The sequence below is a fragment of the Bolinopsis microptera genome, chromosome 1 (genome assembly GCF_026151205.1).
Source record: "Bolinopsis microptera isolate Bmic1 chromosome 1, MBARI_Bmic_1.0, whole genome shotgun sequence".
NCBI lineage: Eukaryota > Metazoa > Ctenophora > Tentaculata > Lobata > Bolinopsidae > Bolinopsis > Bolinopsis microptera.
This window is the reverse complement of record NC_087072.1, coordinates 7251911-7270451: the sequence shown is the minus strand read 5'-3', so window position 1 is coordinate 7270451 and position 18541 is coordinate 7251911. Positions and strand designations below refer to the sequence as shown.

Genomic DNA, 18541 nt, shown 5'->3' with positions numbered 1-18541 from the left:
ATATCTTGTATATATATATTTTCTTGTGTTTGAAGTCATTATATCTCAAGTTTGGCACATATAAATTCTCCCATACTCTCACACATTATCCGTCATATAGCCTTGTAACTATTTGGAAAGTTTAAAGAAAATCTATCAGTCAGACCTTGAGAAAATCAAAAATATATTCTAAGTTATTCACTAAAACACTCTATTTTCGAACTTTTTAACTTTTTATTTTAAAGAGATTTATCGTTCTGGTACCAAAATGCTCTACCATAGTAAACGTACGGCGCGAGAACATTTCCTCGTCCAAAGTCTGACAGTTAACAACATGTGTAGGATTCCCTCAAGAGGTGAAAACGTAATCGCCACCAGTGTATCGCGCTCGGCGCTATACTAAAAGGTTAAGGTTAGGGTTAAGGTTGTATTATTATATTATGTATTACGGTTAGGGTTAAGCAATATCAATCATGATCAAAGTAATAACGCGAACGCCTAACGAGCGTTATTTTGTATTTGAAGTATGCAGATAGATCTAGATCGGTATTATATTGCATGGGCTCGCTATATAATGGCCCCGTGGCCATGGTTACTGCATACTGGTTAGGTGAACATTTTTTAGCAAAAATTGCTGCACGTTGAATTTAATGTATTATTTTCATTTTTAAACAACTTTTGGCATGACCAAAATCATCAAAATTCAAAATCCCGATTGAAGGAAAAATGTTGTGCCAACTCATTACAATTACATGTCGCTTATTATATAAACTAAGTTCAAACTAACAATTGAATTAAATGAATTGATGTATATTTTCGATCATGATTTTTCTTCGAAATTTCTTCGAAATAGCGCGTACCGCTTTCTTCTCGAGGCAAGTCAGCAAGTGCTACGAAGTTTTGCGCGCCGAGCTAGTCCATTAACAATGGATAACCCACATTGCTTTAAGTTTAACATACCAGATCCCTTGCGCTTGCAGTAGCGCGCGCTCGTGAAACAATCGCAATCGCGTCACGCAGTACACAGTACGCGTAGTTACCGCGTAGACTTACTCCTAGTGGAGTGGAGTGGAGTGGAGTGGAGTGGAGTGGAGTGGAGTGGAGTGGAGTGGAGTGGAGTGGAGTGGAGTGGAGTGGAGTGGAGTGGAGTGGAGTGGAGTGGAGTGGAGTGGAGTGGAGTGGAGTGGAGTGGAGTGGAGTGGAGTGGAGTGGAGTGGAGTGGAGTGGAGTGGAGTGGAGTGGAGTGGAGTGGAGTGGAGTGGAGTGGAGTGGAGTGGAGTGGAGTGGAGTGGAGTGGAGTGGAGTGGAGTGGAGTGGAGTGGAGTGGAGTGGAGTGGAGTGGAGTGGAGTGGAGTGGAGTGGAGTGGAGTGGAGTGGAGTGGAGTGGAGTGGAGTGGAGTGGAGTGGAGTGGAGTGGAGTGGAGTGGAGTGGAGTGGAGTGGAGTGGAGTGGAGTGGAGTGGAGTTTGTTCACATTCCCACAGATTGAATATTCTCACGACAGTCAGCGAGACTTTTAACTTATTCAATTAATAACAAGGAAGACGATATCAATATAAAACAATATATGCATGTACATATTACTGTCACGATGAAGCTTTATTATATCTCAACCACAATGATCAGCGCCCTGTTTGAGCTGCCATGATTTAAGATGCTGAACTTATATAAAATTAAAATTGTCAAACAATCGTCAATGATTTACAATCGTCAAAGGTTTGATTGTGCGACTGAATCATTTTCTCAACGATAATAGTTACACTTTTAACCAGCATGCGAAAATACAGTTACAATGGGTTTTGAAACTTCTCAAGAATTATAAACTTTTAAATTTAATTCTTTGATAAATGAAGGCAGACATGAGACCATGAGTCATTTATTGAAGTTTGATGTTTTGAACAGATACAGCTAGCTGTTTCGCAATTTGTAATGCTGTACATGGACAAACATTTGGATCCTAACCGAACTATAGTCTAGCAAATATTTAAACTCCCACATTTGTCCTTGACAATATTTATTTATTTGATAATTCAAGAATTTGATCGGCATCATCAAATTTTCTACGTCGACCCAGTTTGTCCGTCCAAATTAAAGTCCAGCTACCATGTGCGTTTAAAAAATCTTTCCGTCTATAATTAGGTCTCACCAAAATTATTTCCGTACACGTTATGTCCAAATAAGGTCCGATAAGGTAAGTCTGTCTCGTGACTAAGCACTAAGTAGATTGCATAGTTACTCAGTTTCAGTAGTGTTTTATTTTATACCTTAAATTTAGTCCGCCTCCACGAAAAGCCTTTTTTTAATTATTTTTAAATCAAACTTTTAATCTTATTTAAAACTAAATTGCTTGACACAAAGGATGGGAAACGTGAGACGAAACAGAAATTGAGAAATCCACTAACTATATTCATATACTCACGTGCGTCTATTAGCATGAAGTGGATTGTACGTCGTATGTCGTAAATCAACAATAGATATTTGCAATTTACCATCTCTCCAGTGATTTGCACGTTGAGCTGGACTCGGGAGTGTCACTAAGTAAGACCGTTTTAGAAGCAGTAATTTTATTTAAATCAAAACGTTATGGTGTCTAAACAAGCATTGTCTGGGAGCTTGTTAGAAACTACTCCCCATAATCAGTATCACGTGTCAAAATATAGAACTGTTTTTAATACATTTAATAAGATTCTACGCATATTTAGTATTTACCGTTGTTTATCCATCCATTATTTTCAAAAGTTGAGTGTTTCACGCCGTAAGAGTCGTAACTCTAACATAATTATCTTTTTGATAGTATATTCGATAATATCTCTGTCTATGAAAGAGTCTCACTGAAACATTAACGATTCCAATGGTGAATTGTGATACTCTGTATTTTACCGGTATTTTTGTAATAGTAACACAATTTGTATTAATAATACTAATAGGATCGTGTTCCCGAACACTTTTTCTTTCTCTTTTTTTCGAGACAATTCAGAAATTTTAAATCTAAGACTTAGAATTAGACCAGATTGAGAAGATGTCATCCTTTTCAGGATTACGCTTGACTGCAATTAAAACTTCACTTATACTCTCCCTTACCATTAATTGTAAATCAGCTGATAGAGTCACATCTTCTTTTACCTGATTCCTAACTCAGTAGCGCTGTTGTTACATAGTTACATATAGCGACACGGGATCCTTGTCGCAACATATAGTGGTGTCGTAATCACTAATAATATAATATACTAATGTTAAACGTACTACTATGAGGTAATATGCTAATATGCTAATATACTAATATACTAATGCAGATGGAATCACGAATTCTCTGAAACTTCTCCCGAACACTAACTCTGGTGTCCCTGTTAACCTGATATAATAGTGGTGCAAATATCTTGTTAACCTTGAAAACACACCGTAAATCTCGTGAATATAGTGTTAACCTTGCAAGTTGCAAATATCGTGTACTCAAATGTTTTGTTAGAAGACAAGCACGTCGTTACTCGTTATCTCTAATTCCGGGTGCTGCTTGATATTTCAGGGACTTTTCATTTCGAAAAAACACAAGCTATCGAGAGTTCACCAAACACAGTGTGTGGCAAATCATTTTGTAATTCTTGTTACAATCCTTATACAATTTGTATCGCAACCGTGTGGATGTTCTGTTTAGTTTGAAGCTCGAGAAAACGAGAACTTGTCTCCAGTCTCCATGTCAGGGTTAGAAGCTGGTCACGTGATATCCATGAGATAACAAGTCCAATCTAATTAGTGGTCCCTATTATGAAGCTTAGTCTTAACAGATACAGCCTACGTCTGCTTAATTATGTTATACAGGCTAATGCTATGCGAGTAGAACTTTGAATTTCGTTTATCCAGCATATCAATATGCTTTTGAACTTGATAGAAGTCAATTTTTTTCAGTAGAATAACCTATTCCCAATTTAATGTTACAACCATGTATTATGAGGGTTTTGCGGAAAGTTTTCCCGCCAAAAATTGTCACTAGAACAAATCAAGACAATGGTTTGGATCACAAGCTACCGCCGCGCAAACAGTTAACCGATAATTCTGTGATAGCTCGATCCTATTATAGCTATATTGTACCTCAACTGCGATATTATATCCTAGCGGATGTAATTTGGATGGAAGCTAGAATAAGAAAGGCACCTCCAAAACGTTCGAAAAGATCTTGATTTTTTGATCTTTACAATGAAATCTCAGTATAGTGGACCGATTTAGAATTGCTGGTTTTTCGATATATTCTATCACACCAGCAACACATTTATTAAAATATTCTTGCAGCTTCATTCCCAATCATCACAACATTCATTCGATAGACACAACTTCTCATCAACGCAGTAAAAACAATTCTCAACCACACAAAGAACTTCTATTCATGGTCTGGAAATTGTAAAACACCTTCATCAGAACTCCATGGCTTTCTCTCACACGATTGCACGTTTTGTCCAACATATTTAAAAAACAGTTTTACCATCTAAATTTTCTCCTTGATATCGGTTAAAAAATCTGGAATAACTTCAAGTTAAACCTCTCAAAACATGCAACAGGAGAGGTTAACCATCTTAACTTTACAACAAACCACACTGACTAGCCTAGTTAAAAAACCAATTATCATCACTTTTACAGTTCACTCTTTAAATGATAGATCTCCTCGGAGTTAATAATTGCCGATAGCTTCTATTCATCAAAACTTTCGCTGAAAACATGCTTGCCGACAATTGCTTGTTACCGGAGTTATCTATCGGTGTTCCTTTGTTTATTCGATAACGGTGCAAGGTGACCGATAGATATGTTTTTAATCAATAGTATTAGTTGTCAACGGGATTGTAAAACAGAAGATTGTTTTTGTCCATCAGATTTACGTTATGCTGGGCGGTGTTCAGCTTGCTTTACTGATCGATTGTGTTGCATTTTGTCAGGGATCATTTTAATAGTCATAACGTGAACCCAAATCGTTTATCAATTTAATCAATCAATATTTGGCTGTTTTCACCAAGTTTTGTGGCCCTTCACCCTTAAAATGTGTATCACCAGTCAGGCCAATTCTAATGTAAAATAATTTCCATAAAATTATACCGCAAAGCATCAAAACCTCAGTCCAGTCTAAAGATTAACAATTGGTGGTTTTTCAGAAACTGTCAGTAAGGTCAGCCGATCAGAATACACATACAAATTTATCCAAACGTCACCGAACCACTTTTTATCGATTTTATGGTCAAAAAACGTTTAGCAAAGTACATTCAGAGTTCCTAGCGTTTCGATCTGAAATCACAGAATTGTATGAATCTTCCACCAACTTCCTTTATTTTTTACTATTCGCTGAATTTTTCAAGCGGTATTCTTTTATGACTGCAAAGTTTCTTCTTTTTTGATTCGACTGTAAAATTTCCTCAAGAAAAAGTACAATCTTTGTAAGCACACTGCTCGCTTATTTCTATTGTTTGTTTACTATAAATATTCATTATAATAATTTGAATGAATCCAGCATTCACAAAAATTAGCTCGGTAGTAAGTCAGAACTGAACATGGCATGGAATGTCGCAAGTATATAAACGGAAAATATTCAAGTTGCCGAAACCTTCAGAGACTCTCACAGATGCAGAAATATGACAGCTGTGTCTGCATAATTTATTTACTTAATAGCATTGTTTTGCGTATTTCGCATATTTTGCCACTCGTGTTGCTTGTTTGTCTGAGGGCTGTTATTGAAAAAACTCATAAACATTTTCGGTTTTAACAATCAGATCCAGAATTGTTCATAGAAACAAATTGAGCAATTGATGTTTATAAATCTATGTTGAAATTAATACTTTTAAAGATCTAACAAATATTTATCGGACAAATTTATTCGTCGAAAAATGTCTGCTCCAAATTTGTTTTAATGCACTTTTATTTCCAAAATCTTTCTCAAAAATGTAATAAATATTAATTTCAAAACTGTCAGCTCCCCAAAATGAGCTCAAAGGATGGCAGCCAAATCAGCAAGGAGACGGGCAGTTCTAGTAGCAAGAAAGGGGGATCCTCCACTTCCAGCAGTATGGCCGAGGTAAGGCGGACTGGGGGATACCGGGCACGTATAGGGGAGGGGGCTGGGGGGCCGAGGGCCGGGGGTCGGGGGGCTGGGGGCCGGGTATTATTTTCACCTTAACCGTGCACAGCTCATTGATAGAAGATTAGTTGAGCTGCAGCTTGGTGGTATTATTATCTGTGGCCCGGTGGTTCACACTGATTGTGCATATTTTGTCTAGCACAATTAACATGTGGCTTTGCGGGAGTGCTACAATCACTAAGTAGCACTTTGTGGTTGTGTCTAGTGGCTGATCGCATTCTTCATACTTACTTCTTTACTAGTTACTATTAACTATTATTACAAGTTTGACTGGTTGCTTATCATGTAACTTCAGATTGTGGTAGAGATGCAACAAAAAGCATTGGAAGAGTATCGGAGGAGGCTGAGAGAAGGCCCATTTAAAAAACCAGACAAATCTGGTACTGAACAGGATCCAGCTGATGCTGATAAATCAGGAGAACAAGAAGGAGCTACCGATGGAAAAGAGGAGGATCTTCTGGCAAAGAGGCGGGCGGAAAGGGATGCTGCTCAAGGAAAAACTCCTGGTGATGGTGGTGCAGCTGGTGATGGATCTGGAGCTGGATCTGTGGGTGATGCTGAAGCTGGAGGTGATGCTGGTGGAGCCGGTGCTAGTGGTGCCGGTGATGGTGCTAGTGGTGCCGGTGATGGTGCTAGTGCTGGTGGTGCAGGTGCTGCAGGTAATGTCGGTGCTGTTGACGGTGCAGGTACTGATGCAGATGATGCTGAACAAGGAAAATGGGCTAGCGAAGGGAGGAGAGGTGGTAGACGAAGTGTCGGATTTAAGGGAACTCTTGATCCCATAGGTAACACTCGTTCATTACATAGGTAACACTCGTTCATTACATAGGTAACACTCGTTAATTACATAGGTAACACTCGTTCATTACATAGGTAACACTCGTTAATTACATAGGCAACACTCGTTAATTACATAGGTAACACTCGTTAATTACCTACATAGGTAACACTCGTTAATTACATAGGTAACACTCGTTCATTACATAGGTAACACTCGTTCATTACATAGGTGTAACACTCGTTAATTACATAGGTAACACTTGTTAATTAGATAGGTAACACTTGTTAATTACATAGGTAACACTCGTTAATTACAAGATTACTAAAATATTTAATAAAAAACCATTGAATTTGAAAGCACTCCACTTTTATAACGTCACACGTGCACTATAATTGAGTTTATCGACCGGTCCTCTTTAACTTTTTTTGTAGTAAAACGCTAATTAAAACTGAGTCAACATTCAGAGTCAGCATCGCGAACAAGAAAGAGTCCAACACAAAGAGAACAAACCCCTTATCAAGCAGAGGGTAAGTACGGTGTGGTGGTTCGGAATGTTGAATAAACAACTTTTCCTTACTTCAATGAAGTATAGAAATTAAAGAATGTGAGAATGTTAAGGTTTCCATATAATTCGAGAATGAAATGTCTCAACCTAATGTAATAACGAACGTGATTAGACAAAACGATTACAATTTAGGTTAGATTATTTTTTTAAAGCTCTTTAAACATAAACCCACCACAATTTTATCCATTTCCACTTTTACAAATAGTAATCGTTGACGTAAAACATCAAATACAAGAAGATATATATAATATATCTTCACTGCCATCAGCACTTTTAAAAGCGGTATATATTTGAAATTCAGATCGTACGCGTAGTAAAACAATGCATGTAAACTTGACACACGTCCACTTTCAATAGAGTATTATTTTCTCCTTACTTCACAGTTCATTGACTTTGGCCGACAAGTGACTTTGGCCGACAAGTTGTCGGCCAAAGTCACTTAAAACAGTCACTTAAAACAGTTGTCGGCGACAACTGTTTTAAAAGCGAATGAGAGTCGCTGAATTTTACGATTTGAACAATTGATGAGACCGTGCACCAATTAGTAAATTTATTTTTTCTTCATTGCAAGCTTAAATCTTGCCGAATGTCTCGATGAGACAGTTGCATGAGTTGGATAGTTCTTGTGCTAAGTTTCCGTTGTAGTAAATCTTGGTGTACCAGTGGTTTTCTCAAATTCTGAAACTCTCAAATTCATGATAAAATCCTGACATATTTTAAATAAACCACATTCAATACAGGGTCAGTAGCAGAACAATAAAATCATTCATAAAAAGCATTTTAAATAAATCAATGCACTCAGAAATGTCGACTTATCAAAACATTGGGTTACTAGCACTGCTAGGTATTATGTTTATGAAGATAAACAAGTCGAGCAAAATATTTAAATAAATCATGCTCAACTTAGTGACTCATACTTAGTCAGATGTGCTAATAAATCATATAATTTAACATTTAAAGTTTAACTGGCTACTTAAAACACGGACAGAGCATTTCATTAATGCGCTATCCGAATTTAGAAAATAAATAACGGGCCAATCTTTCATTTTTAGTTATTGCGGCCAGATGTCAAAAGTTTTGGGTAATCGGACCGAATCCTAAACACTAAATAACTACTAGTATAAGGAATCCGGATAGGGTTATGGTTACAGTTAGGGTAAGTCAAAGTGGTACTAATAGAGACTCGGTCTGGTAGTGATTTGGTCCGCCTACCATATTTTTGTAGTCTGGTTAAAAGATTGGACATATCTTGTTCCAAGTAATTAACCTGGTGTAACCCTAGTAAACATATTATTTTACATAGCAACCTGCTATTTTACATAGAAACCTGCTATTTTACATAGCAACCTGCTATTTTACATAGCAACCTGCTATACTTAAGTAAACCTTCTTAAATCCAACCAGCTTTACTTCACGCCAACTTGCCTCAAGCCTGACTGTTTTCAGGATTCCAATTTACCCCACCATCTGTAAGCGTGTTTCTCATTAATCTACCACATCTTGCAAAACTACTCGAGCAGCACAAGTTTCCAACCAATATCCCGACTACCTGACAATTTTCTACATTGTGTGCTCCAGCTTACGGATGGTTGTCATGGAAACACCTCGTTACCGAACTACAATTGTATTAGGACTCCTACTTTACTAATTTTGTAGTGTATATAATAGTGGTAAAGTGGTGTCGCTTTACATTTACCTGTTCTTGTTTACAGTGTGGTTATGGTTGATCAATGATGCAACATTTTATGCTGTGTGTTGTCCTTTGCGCTGCTGTTTAGTTTAAAATTAGTTTAAAATTCGATCGACAAGCTTCAGCTCCTCCATGGTGTTTCTGTAGAAAAACAATTACAATCAATGCTTGTAAATGATTAAAAACACGCGCTGAAGATGAAAAAGATTTACACATTTTTTACATAATAGGTATTATTCTCCTTTAACGTTCTCCAAGATTCAATAGAGATTTGCTCCGAACTAGCAGTGTTCTTTGAGAAGGAAATTATTAAGCTCGTTCTATTTTGGGTACCGTTATTGCTAGTCATACAGTTTCGGAACACTTGAACAACATCATCTCACTTTGAGAGGTTATGTAACCAATCATAATATCACCAGTACCCGCCAGATAACTATGTCAGACAAATCTGATCCACATCTCAACTCTTCCAAACGGGACACCTCTGATGGTAGCTCAACCACTTCAATCTACAGTGTCGCTCAGGAGGCTAAGAAGCGGGCCCTTTCTGCTTACAGAAAGACAATTCCCCCGATAGGGTTGGAGCAGCAGAATAAGGCTAAAACGGAGGTGATTTGGGCTGGTTCAAAAAAAGGCGGCTTGCTTGATCCTGACCAAGCAAAACCATCGACAGTAGCAGATTTTTTAGCTGATGATGATACCCTGGGTGAAGTTCCAAAAATGTTTGGTAATGTTATGTCAAAAGATGGGGGTAATAAGATTGATTCTACTTTGGAAGAGCAAGAAGAGGAGAAGGATCTTGGAGATCATCATTCGGTGTCCCCGTCACTTGAGAGGGACAAGCCCGAGGAGAAACAAAGCGGCTCTGGCATATTTTCTTCTAGTGGAGGTAATTTTGTTCATGTTACTGCAATTGCAAACTTTTTCTTTATCTTCGTTTTAAAAGCAGTAAATTGACTCCTACTTGCCATAACCATCGCACTTTTTACCACTGACATCATTCAATCCAACAAACAAAAAGCAAAAAGCAAAATCAATATTCTAACTGCGGATGAAATTATATTTTCAATTCTTCATTCTTGGTTAACGGGTGATACTCGTAAAATATTTGTTCCATATACCGTCGACGAGTCCAGAGTCCAACTCGGCGCGCGTCCTGGTAGGTTGTAAACCTACAACATTATTATATTGGCAGCTAGGCTATTAATTCCCTATTCATAATAATTGCATAAAATTGAATGACAACAAACACTTTGCTTTTAATATCATATACATATTGTTTGAATTGCACACACACAACAATGAACAACAAACAAAAACACAAAAATAAATGATTAAAATTTTGATTTTTTTATAATAGCCTAAAATCAAATTGTGTATATCAATTATCAATTATTAAATATGTACTGTGCGAGTGTGCGCGTACTCGATCGATTTTTTGGGCAAATTTCAATTGCAGCTCTATTTTATTTCATATGATTGATGAAAAATTTAATTATTTTAACTTATATTTAAAATTGGCAGCATGATATTTGGTTAAATTATTACAACATGCATGAATGCAAATCAATTTAGATAATCATTTGTAGCTTTACAACCTACCAGGACGCGCGCCGAGTTGGACTCGTCGACGTTCCAATATATGGAACAGATATTTTACGCATTACGAGTATCACCCGTTAAATAATCATTCGCGCGCGTTTTTATATTCGATACTATTCCTGACCAGCTCAATGCTCATTTGATAATCATGAAATATTTTTTAATGCTTGCATTCAATTTAATGTTTAAAAATTGAACAGTTTCGTAAAATGATTATATTGCACATTAATATGATAATGGAATTTTTACAAAAATTAAAGACTACGCGAACTATTGTAATTTATCTGATAATTAATTAAAAATTCACAACGGTAGCATGCTAGGCCGTACATAAACTGATAACTACAAAAAGTTAATGACGCCGCGCATAAAAACGAAGAATATAATATCCGCGCGCTTTAGTAAGTGCTGCTTTAAACGCTTGCGCAGTAAATAGTTGCTATGACTGTAATATGAACGATACGTACAAACGAAATTTTAAACTTTTGTTCAATCGTTTTATTGGACTGCTTGAAACCGCTACCCATCTGTAATTGGCTGCACATTCACGTGACTCAGCGACATGTCTGACAAAGATGAAACTGGAAAATCATCCGTTCAAGATAACGAGGAATCTCACACAGAGGGTAGTTTAGTTTCCTTGTCTTCCGTTGTTGACCAAGTCAAAGTTCGTGCTCTTGAAAATTATAGATCCAATTTGACATATAATAAAAGCATAATGGACGGCGATAAAATTTCCGGATCGTCTTCGAGTCGTGACGATTCCAAAGACCACGATTCTTCCGAAACACAGGGCATAGCTGATAGGGTAGCCAATACTTTGAATGAAGGAAAACTTACCAGCTCAGGTATCGGTGTGATTTCGTCCCAAATTCGGTAGCATATTTCAAAGCATCAGTCACTTCTACCACAGTTGAAATCATTATTTATGAAATATGTGGATACTTTTGGATAGCCTGATCGTAAAGACATAACATATCACTTTGTCTTAAACTTGGCTCATAGTTCATACTTCATATTTCATTCAATTCTTTGCTTTGTTTGGTCAAAAATAATCTTCCTTGTATTGCAAATTTATTGGTAGCTACCCGAAATGCAATGATCAGCCCATTATTGCATTGTTTATAAATACATTCATACAATAGAAAGAACTGATATTTACTATTGCAATAGTTTATTAGTTCTTTCTATATCCATATTTTGATACGAAAGAGTTTTTTAAATTTTAGCAGGAGCTTTTAAAATACACGTGTAAATCGTCTTCAGCTGCATACAATGTTTTTCTCAGGACATGCTTCTAAAAGTCCCACAAACCAACTGTTTTATCATCTGACGGTTAAATTTCTTCGTCCTTCCTATATCGAGAAGCTCACGTCCATCAATTAAAACTTAAATTTCCATAACATAGTTTTAAACTAATTACAACACTACAAATCTATTACATTTATTGAGAATTATATAGTGTAACGCGATGGAAGTATTTTAAGCGGGCATATCCTGTCCAAACCCAGGATGCACGACATAAAGAATTTGTTTTAACTTGTTTGACTGTTTGTATGAAAAGCATCAATATTCCATAAAATTTCCCACATGATATACTGATATATTAGCTATCTGTTAAGCAAATTTTTGATGATCTTCAAGGGAAAAAAGGGTTTGATTAATAAACCTGCATGAGTTCTAGAAACAGCTCAAACAGTATATTTACCTCCCTCTGAATGCAAAGCAGTGAAAACTAACAATAAAACCCCGACAGAGGCTCCAGAACGTTCTACGGTAGATACGAGCGCGGACAATGCACGGTACAGGTACACAGATGACGCGCTGGTTGACGAGGAGGAGGAGGAGGAAGAGGAGGAGATGGTCGTGCTGGACCCTGATCATGTGAGTTGTTAATCACGTGATAATGACTTATATTATCATATCTACTATCTAGTAATTGCCATGTGCAAATCAGTCTAGTTTAGGGAGTGAGAAAAACATGTATCTAAGTTAAAATCGTGTCAAAGTTTGAATCTATGCTTAAGTTTTAACCTTCTCAACACTTTAGTACTATATTTTGTAAAAAAACAACTGCTGCTGGCATGCACGAGCTTCAACTATAACTAGATATGATTACGCAATCCAGTAACAAAGTTATAACTTTCAGCCCTTGATGATAAGGATGCAAGAAGCACTTACGAAATACCTGTCGAAACAGTTGGACAAGTTGAACTTAGAGTTGAAAGAAAAGAGTCAGGAACTGAGGAAGTTGACTTCTGACAGGGAGGCGATTGGTGTGAACTTGTATGGGATTCAGCAACAACTTGCTAAACAGCAGGTTTCAGTCTAAGTTCACATATTAAATTATGTGGACATTTTAAAAACTTTTAAACATCCTCACTTTCGACTGCACACTTAGGGTACAACGAGAAAATCCCTTTTTTCATAGTCCAACAACATAAATGGTCTAGATAAATCCTCAACTTTTTAAACGTTGAGATATTTCCAGATGTTGCTGGAATCGGAGCACGATACACACGCTTCTGCTCGCCAAAAGCGTATCCAACTTGAGGATATAGCTAAACAAATAGAGCAGCTCCATGGCGCGACTGAGGCTGATCTCAAACTTCACTCTGAGAAAGGTTAGTAATGTTTTGCTGTAATGTATAAATGTTCATTTTCAATGTATAAATGTTCATTTTCGATGTATAAATGTTCATTTTCAATGTATAAAAATACATTTTGCTTCGTACAGTTTTTAGCTTGGAAGATTGATAATCATAGATAATCTATAGATCTATACAATAAAACAAAACAATGTACAATTTGTATACTATGTACAATGTACATTCAAATATACATTTTGTTGCAGTGAACTTAAAGTATGTTAACTACAATACACAATACAATACATACTTTACACTATACTTGCACAACACACTATTTAACACACATTTTCAGACGAGAAACTGCGAGCTGACGTTGAGGCACTGGACAACACACTGTACTATCTGACTCAGTTGGAGAAGAACATGCACAACGACATCAACATAACAAAACGTGCCGCTAGTAAAGCTATGGAAGACATCAACAAGGCAGAGTACAAGAAGTATCTTCAGGTAATTAACGTGCTAATTGGTTAATTGGTTAATAATTAGTCAATTAATTACAATTTGTCATATCTTTGAGTGATGAGGTAGAATATAATAAATAGAATTCGTATTACCAGTACTACTAGTACTATACTATTTCTTCTACTTAATGCCATTTTATCGTTCAACGTTTTTTTATTATCTAAACAACTTCTTTTACATAACTTACTTAATTAATAATAAACAATAATTTAATTGATCACATGACAGGATTTGTACGTTGACCGTACTGTAGAGCAAGTAGATAAGCTGACACAGGAAATAGCTATGTACGACGCTCAGGGTCAGGCTCAGAAACAAGAGACTGAAGGAATGCAAGGTATGTAATGCAAGGAATGCAAGGTATGTAATGCAAGGAATGCAAGGTATGTAATGCAAGGAATGCAAGGTATGTAATGCAAGGAATGCAAGGTATGTAATGCAAGGAATGCAAGGTATGTAATGCAAGGTATGTAATGCGAGGAATGCAAGGTATGTAATGCAAGGAATGCAAGGTATGTAATGCAAGGAATGCAAGGTATGTAATGCAAGGAATGCAAGGTATGTAATGCAAGGAATGCAAGGTATGTAATGCAAGGAATGCAAGGTATGTAATGCTAGGAATGCAAGGTATGTAATGCAAGGAATGCAAGGTATGTAATGCAAGGAATGCAAGGTATGTAATGCAAGGAATGCAAGGTATGTAATGCAAGGAATGCAAGGTATGTAATGCAAGGAATGCAAGGTATGTAATGCAAGGAATGCAAGGTTTGTAATGCAAGGTATGTAATGCAAGGAATGCAAGGTTTATATTAATTATTATACATTCTCAAAAGATTTTATCACAAGACATACCTTTGTTTCTAGTACTGAGCTGATTAATGATTTAATTGGTTATGATGATGTTATTGATAAATAAACCATTTAATTAAATATGATTTAATTAATTAATGAATTAATCATTTAATTAATTAATTATGTAATTTATCAGAGTTGTTATCTGAGGCCTCTCTGGAGTTGGAAGCAGTGTTGCTGGAGAAGAAGAAACTACTTCAGCAGTGGCAGACTAGTTTGATTGGAATGCAGAGGAGAGATGAAGCTAAAGCTGCCATGAACAAAGCTGTCGAGTAAGTCAATGTTTGTGATAATTTGTCAAAGTTTGTCCGTCATGTTTTCTCCTCTTAAGTTTAGCGATGGTAATGGATCAAATCTATTAAGTGTTATTTTATCTGAGAAAATATTATAAGTTTTATTGGCTAATCGTCTTCTTATCATCTGATTATCCTTCTAATTATCTAATTACCCTACTAATTATCTAATTATGCAGCTTACAACGAGAGAAAATTCAGTCGATGGAGACGGAACTGAACGGCTACAGAAAGAGCATAATAAATGAACAGCAACGTAATGAACAGCTGACAATGTTGCATAACAAGCTGTTGATGGATATGAGTACTGTGAAGAGACACATACAAACTAGTGTACAGAAGAGGGAACAGCTCAAAACTGATTATTCCAAGGTTTGCTTTAATCATAATTTAATTAACTGGTTAATAAATCTGAACCGTGATTGCTATCGTGATGGAATGTGAAAAAGTCAATTTGTTTTGAAATTTCGACGTCATAAATCAATTTCTCGATCTTATCGATGTTTGAGGGCCAGGTGATATATATATAATATATATATTGTTTATTTTTTAATACGTGCAATTATTTGCAAGGTGCTGAATTTGATAAAATTAATTAATTATTATTAATTAATTTCTTCAGTACGCTAAAGTCCTTCAAGAGTCAGAAGTGTCCCTTGCTAAGACTACTACAGAGAGGAATATAAAAATGAACCAAGTTACCAACATACGAACTCAGATTGAAAAGGAAGCTCGAGAACATCAGAAGGTTTTAAAATATTTAATTAATTTAATTTTAAGTTAGTATTAAAATATACTTATATACTTTATGTACACTGTACAGCTATCCCACACAGCTTGTAGTAGTAGTAGTATCCCATACTCACCTAGACAGTTAAGTAGACACGTACAGAAACCGTTTTAGTTTTTAAACATTTTCACATGTTACTGTCTTGTTATTTGGTTTTACTTATTTAAAACGAACGATCCTAATATAAACACTTAACCATTATAAAATAAACCACGCCACTAACATGATTGTTTCATTTTCAGGTACACGAGCAGATTTACGAGTACCACCAGAAGGGACTGACTATGGACAAGTCCGCTCAGTACAGTGAGAAGAATGCAGCCAAAACACGCAGACAAGCTCAGGTATTTGAAATATTTAATTTTGTAGAGAACATCTGACATTGTTACATAAACTTGATAGCTGATTTATATCGTATCATTTTGGAGATTTAACGTCAACAAGACAAAATTGGGCTGATTTTAGCCTGCATAAAAACAATGTAATCTACTGCTATAGTTTATACTGCTGCATAATACATATTATATATATAGTCAATACATTAATATACATATATAGTCAATAATCATAGATTTAAGATAATCATAAATTAATTTGTTATAATTATGATTAGGAGCTTGAATTTGAAGTAGCAAACGTGGAGAACGACATCAGTTTGAAGTTGCTGGAGATCTCCAAGTTTACTACAAAGATCAAGGGTTTAGATGAGGATTTGAAAAACCTGGATCAAGAAATTCGGGACAAGGCAAGTATTTACTGACTGTTGGATTGTTTTTTCAAGAAACTTATAAAATTTCTCTCTTAATTTCTCCCTGCAGAGTGGCAATTATTTGACCCTAATTCCAATACTACTTGTTAGTTAAATAGTTATACTTATAGAGGAATCATCACCACTCGTATTTATGTTATGTTACTAACTCCCATTTTAATGTTACCGTAACTCTCCTGCAGAACGATCTGATCAGCCATTGTGAATCTGAAGCAGTGCGAAAGAATGCCATCATCGAGCGGAAACAGGGCCAGATCGACCAGTTCAACAAGAAAATAGGTAATCCAAAATTCGCTTGATGAGACTCCATGAGACTCCATAAGACTTTTCCTTACGTTTTAGATACGACTAACAGGCTTGAACTCGTCGATTAGATAAGTATTCAGTCCCTTAAAGTTCATTCCAATAATTAATCTAATTAATAATACACACATTAAAGATTAGTAATTAATCTAATTAATTATACAAACATTAAAGATTAGTAATTAATCTAATTAATTATATAAATATTACAGATCAGCTTAACTCGAAGGAGGGTGGAGAAGAAGTTGGACCTCTGGAGCTGCAGATTACAACACTGCAGAAACAGATAAAGGATACAGAGGTGGAGAAGGAACAGTTGGAACAGTACTGGCTAAAGAAACAGAGTCATTTGGTTCGTAGGGTTATTTTTCTGTTGTTCGATTATTTGATTATTTCTGACATTTTATTTTAACGCCAGATTACCATCAATGATCGAAACGTTCGTATTTTGTACTTTTAGTGCAGGTGCCGTTCTGTGAGGAATAATACTGTCATTAATTTAATTAACTAACTTAACTAATAGATGTGGATACTGGTGGGGAGGTGAAACACATTTGTTTACGTTTTAGTGGCGCCTCTATTCAGCAGGTTGAAGAGGTGATACACATTTGTTTACGTTTTAAGTGGCGCCTCTATTCAGCAGGTTGAAGAGGTGATACACATTTTGTATTATAGAAGGCTTGTAACACTTGTAACGCTTTCTTGTTACCCCCCTTTGAAGGCCCCGAATTATTTTCTGAACGAAAGCTCAAAAATAACCGAGAAATCGACCTTCTTATTAACTCATTTTGATGACTTTTTCTGACCTAAAATTGCACGAAAAATCGATTTAGCTAGGTTTCAGAACCTATAAACACTTCCTTATCCCTCAAAATTGATGTTTTATAGTTGATACGAGCAACAAGCAACATATGTTTTGATCCTTCGGTTCTACTCATGACCTAGGCAGTTAAGCTGAAACCGAAAGAGCTAGGCAATCCTCACCTTAACTGATCAAACTGGTACTAACACAATTTTCAGATAGAAATGTTCTTTGCGATACGTTTATTGCAGCTTTGCAACTTGAGTGAAGACCAGAGTACGAACATCAATTTTGAGGGATAAGGAAGTGTTTATAGGTTCTGAAACCTAGCTAAATCGATTTTTCGTGCAATTTTAGGTCAGAAAAAGTCATCAAAATGAGTTAATAAGAAGGTCGATTTCTCGGTTATTTTTGAGCTTTCGTTCAGAAAATAATTCGGGGCCTTCAAAGGGGGGTAACAAGAAAGCGTTACAAGTGTTACAAGCCTTCTATAATACAAAATGTGTATCACCTCTTCAACCTGCTGAATAGAGGCGCCACTTAAAACGTAAACAAATGTGTATCACCTCTTCAACCTGCTGAATAGAGGCGCCACTAAAACGTAAACAAATGTGTTTCACCTCCCCACCAGTATCCACATCTATTATTTGATAAATTAATTACACCAGGTACAATTGTCATCACAAGCTCAAGCCCAGTGGACTGATGTGAACAAGATGAAGAAACAACATACCATTCTCCAGCAGAAGAAGATGAGAATTGACTCCGAGCTCGATACCACTGCCAGGTTTATAATTATACCACTGCCAGGTTTATAATTATACCACCGCCAGGTTTATAATAATACCACCGCCAGGTTTATAATAATACCACCGCCAGGTTTATAAT

The 18541-nt window shown here is 36.2% G+C and overlaps 1 protein-coding gene across 3 annotated transcripts in view; it reads left to right on the top strand.

The window, feature by feature from the left end:
- The window catches only part of LOC134826035 (coiled-coil domain-containing protein 40-like), a gene marked incomplete at its 3' end in the record, with an annotated part of 55516 nt that extends 37082 nt beyond the window's left edge, over window positions 1-18434 (top strand). Inside the window, 16 exon segments of one of the 3 annotated variants that reach the window (XM_063838295.1) lie at window positions 5927-6027; window positions 6386-6875; window positions 7336-7398; window positions 12485-12612; window positions 12878-13048; window positions 13220-13352; window positions 13672-13829; window positions 14073-14181; window positions 14833-14968; window positions 15169-15361; window positions 15612-15737; window positions 16022-16123; window positions 16393-16524; window positions 16731-16827; window positions 17064-17203; window positions 18322-18434. In XM_063838295.1, the coding sequence (XP_063694365.1) occupies window positions 5935-6027; window positions 6386-6875; window positions 7336-7398; window positions 12485-12612; window positions 12878-13048; window positions 13220-13352; window positions 13672-13829; window positions 14073-14181; window positions 14833-14968; window positions 15169-15361; window positions 15612-15737; window positions 16022-16123; window positions 16393-16524; window positions 16731-16827; window positions 17064-17203; window positions 18322-18434 (2384 nt within the window). 3 annotated transcript variants of the gene reach the window in all.
- Window positions 18435-18541: the final 107 nt, after the last annotated feature.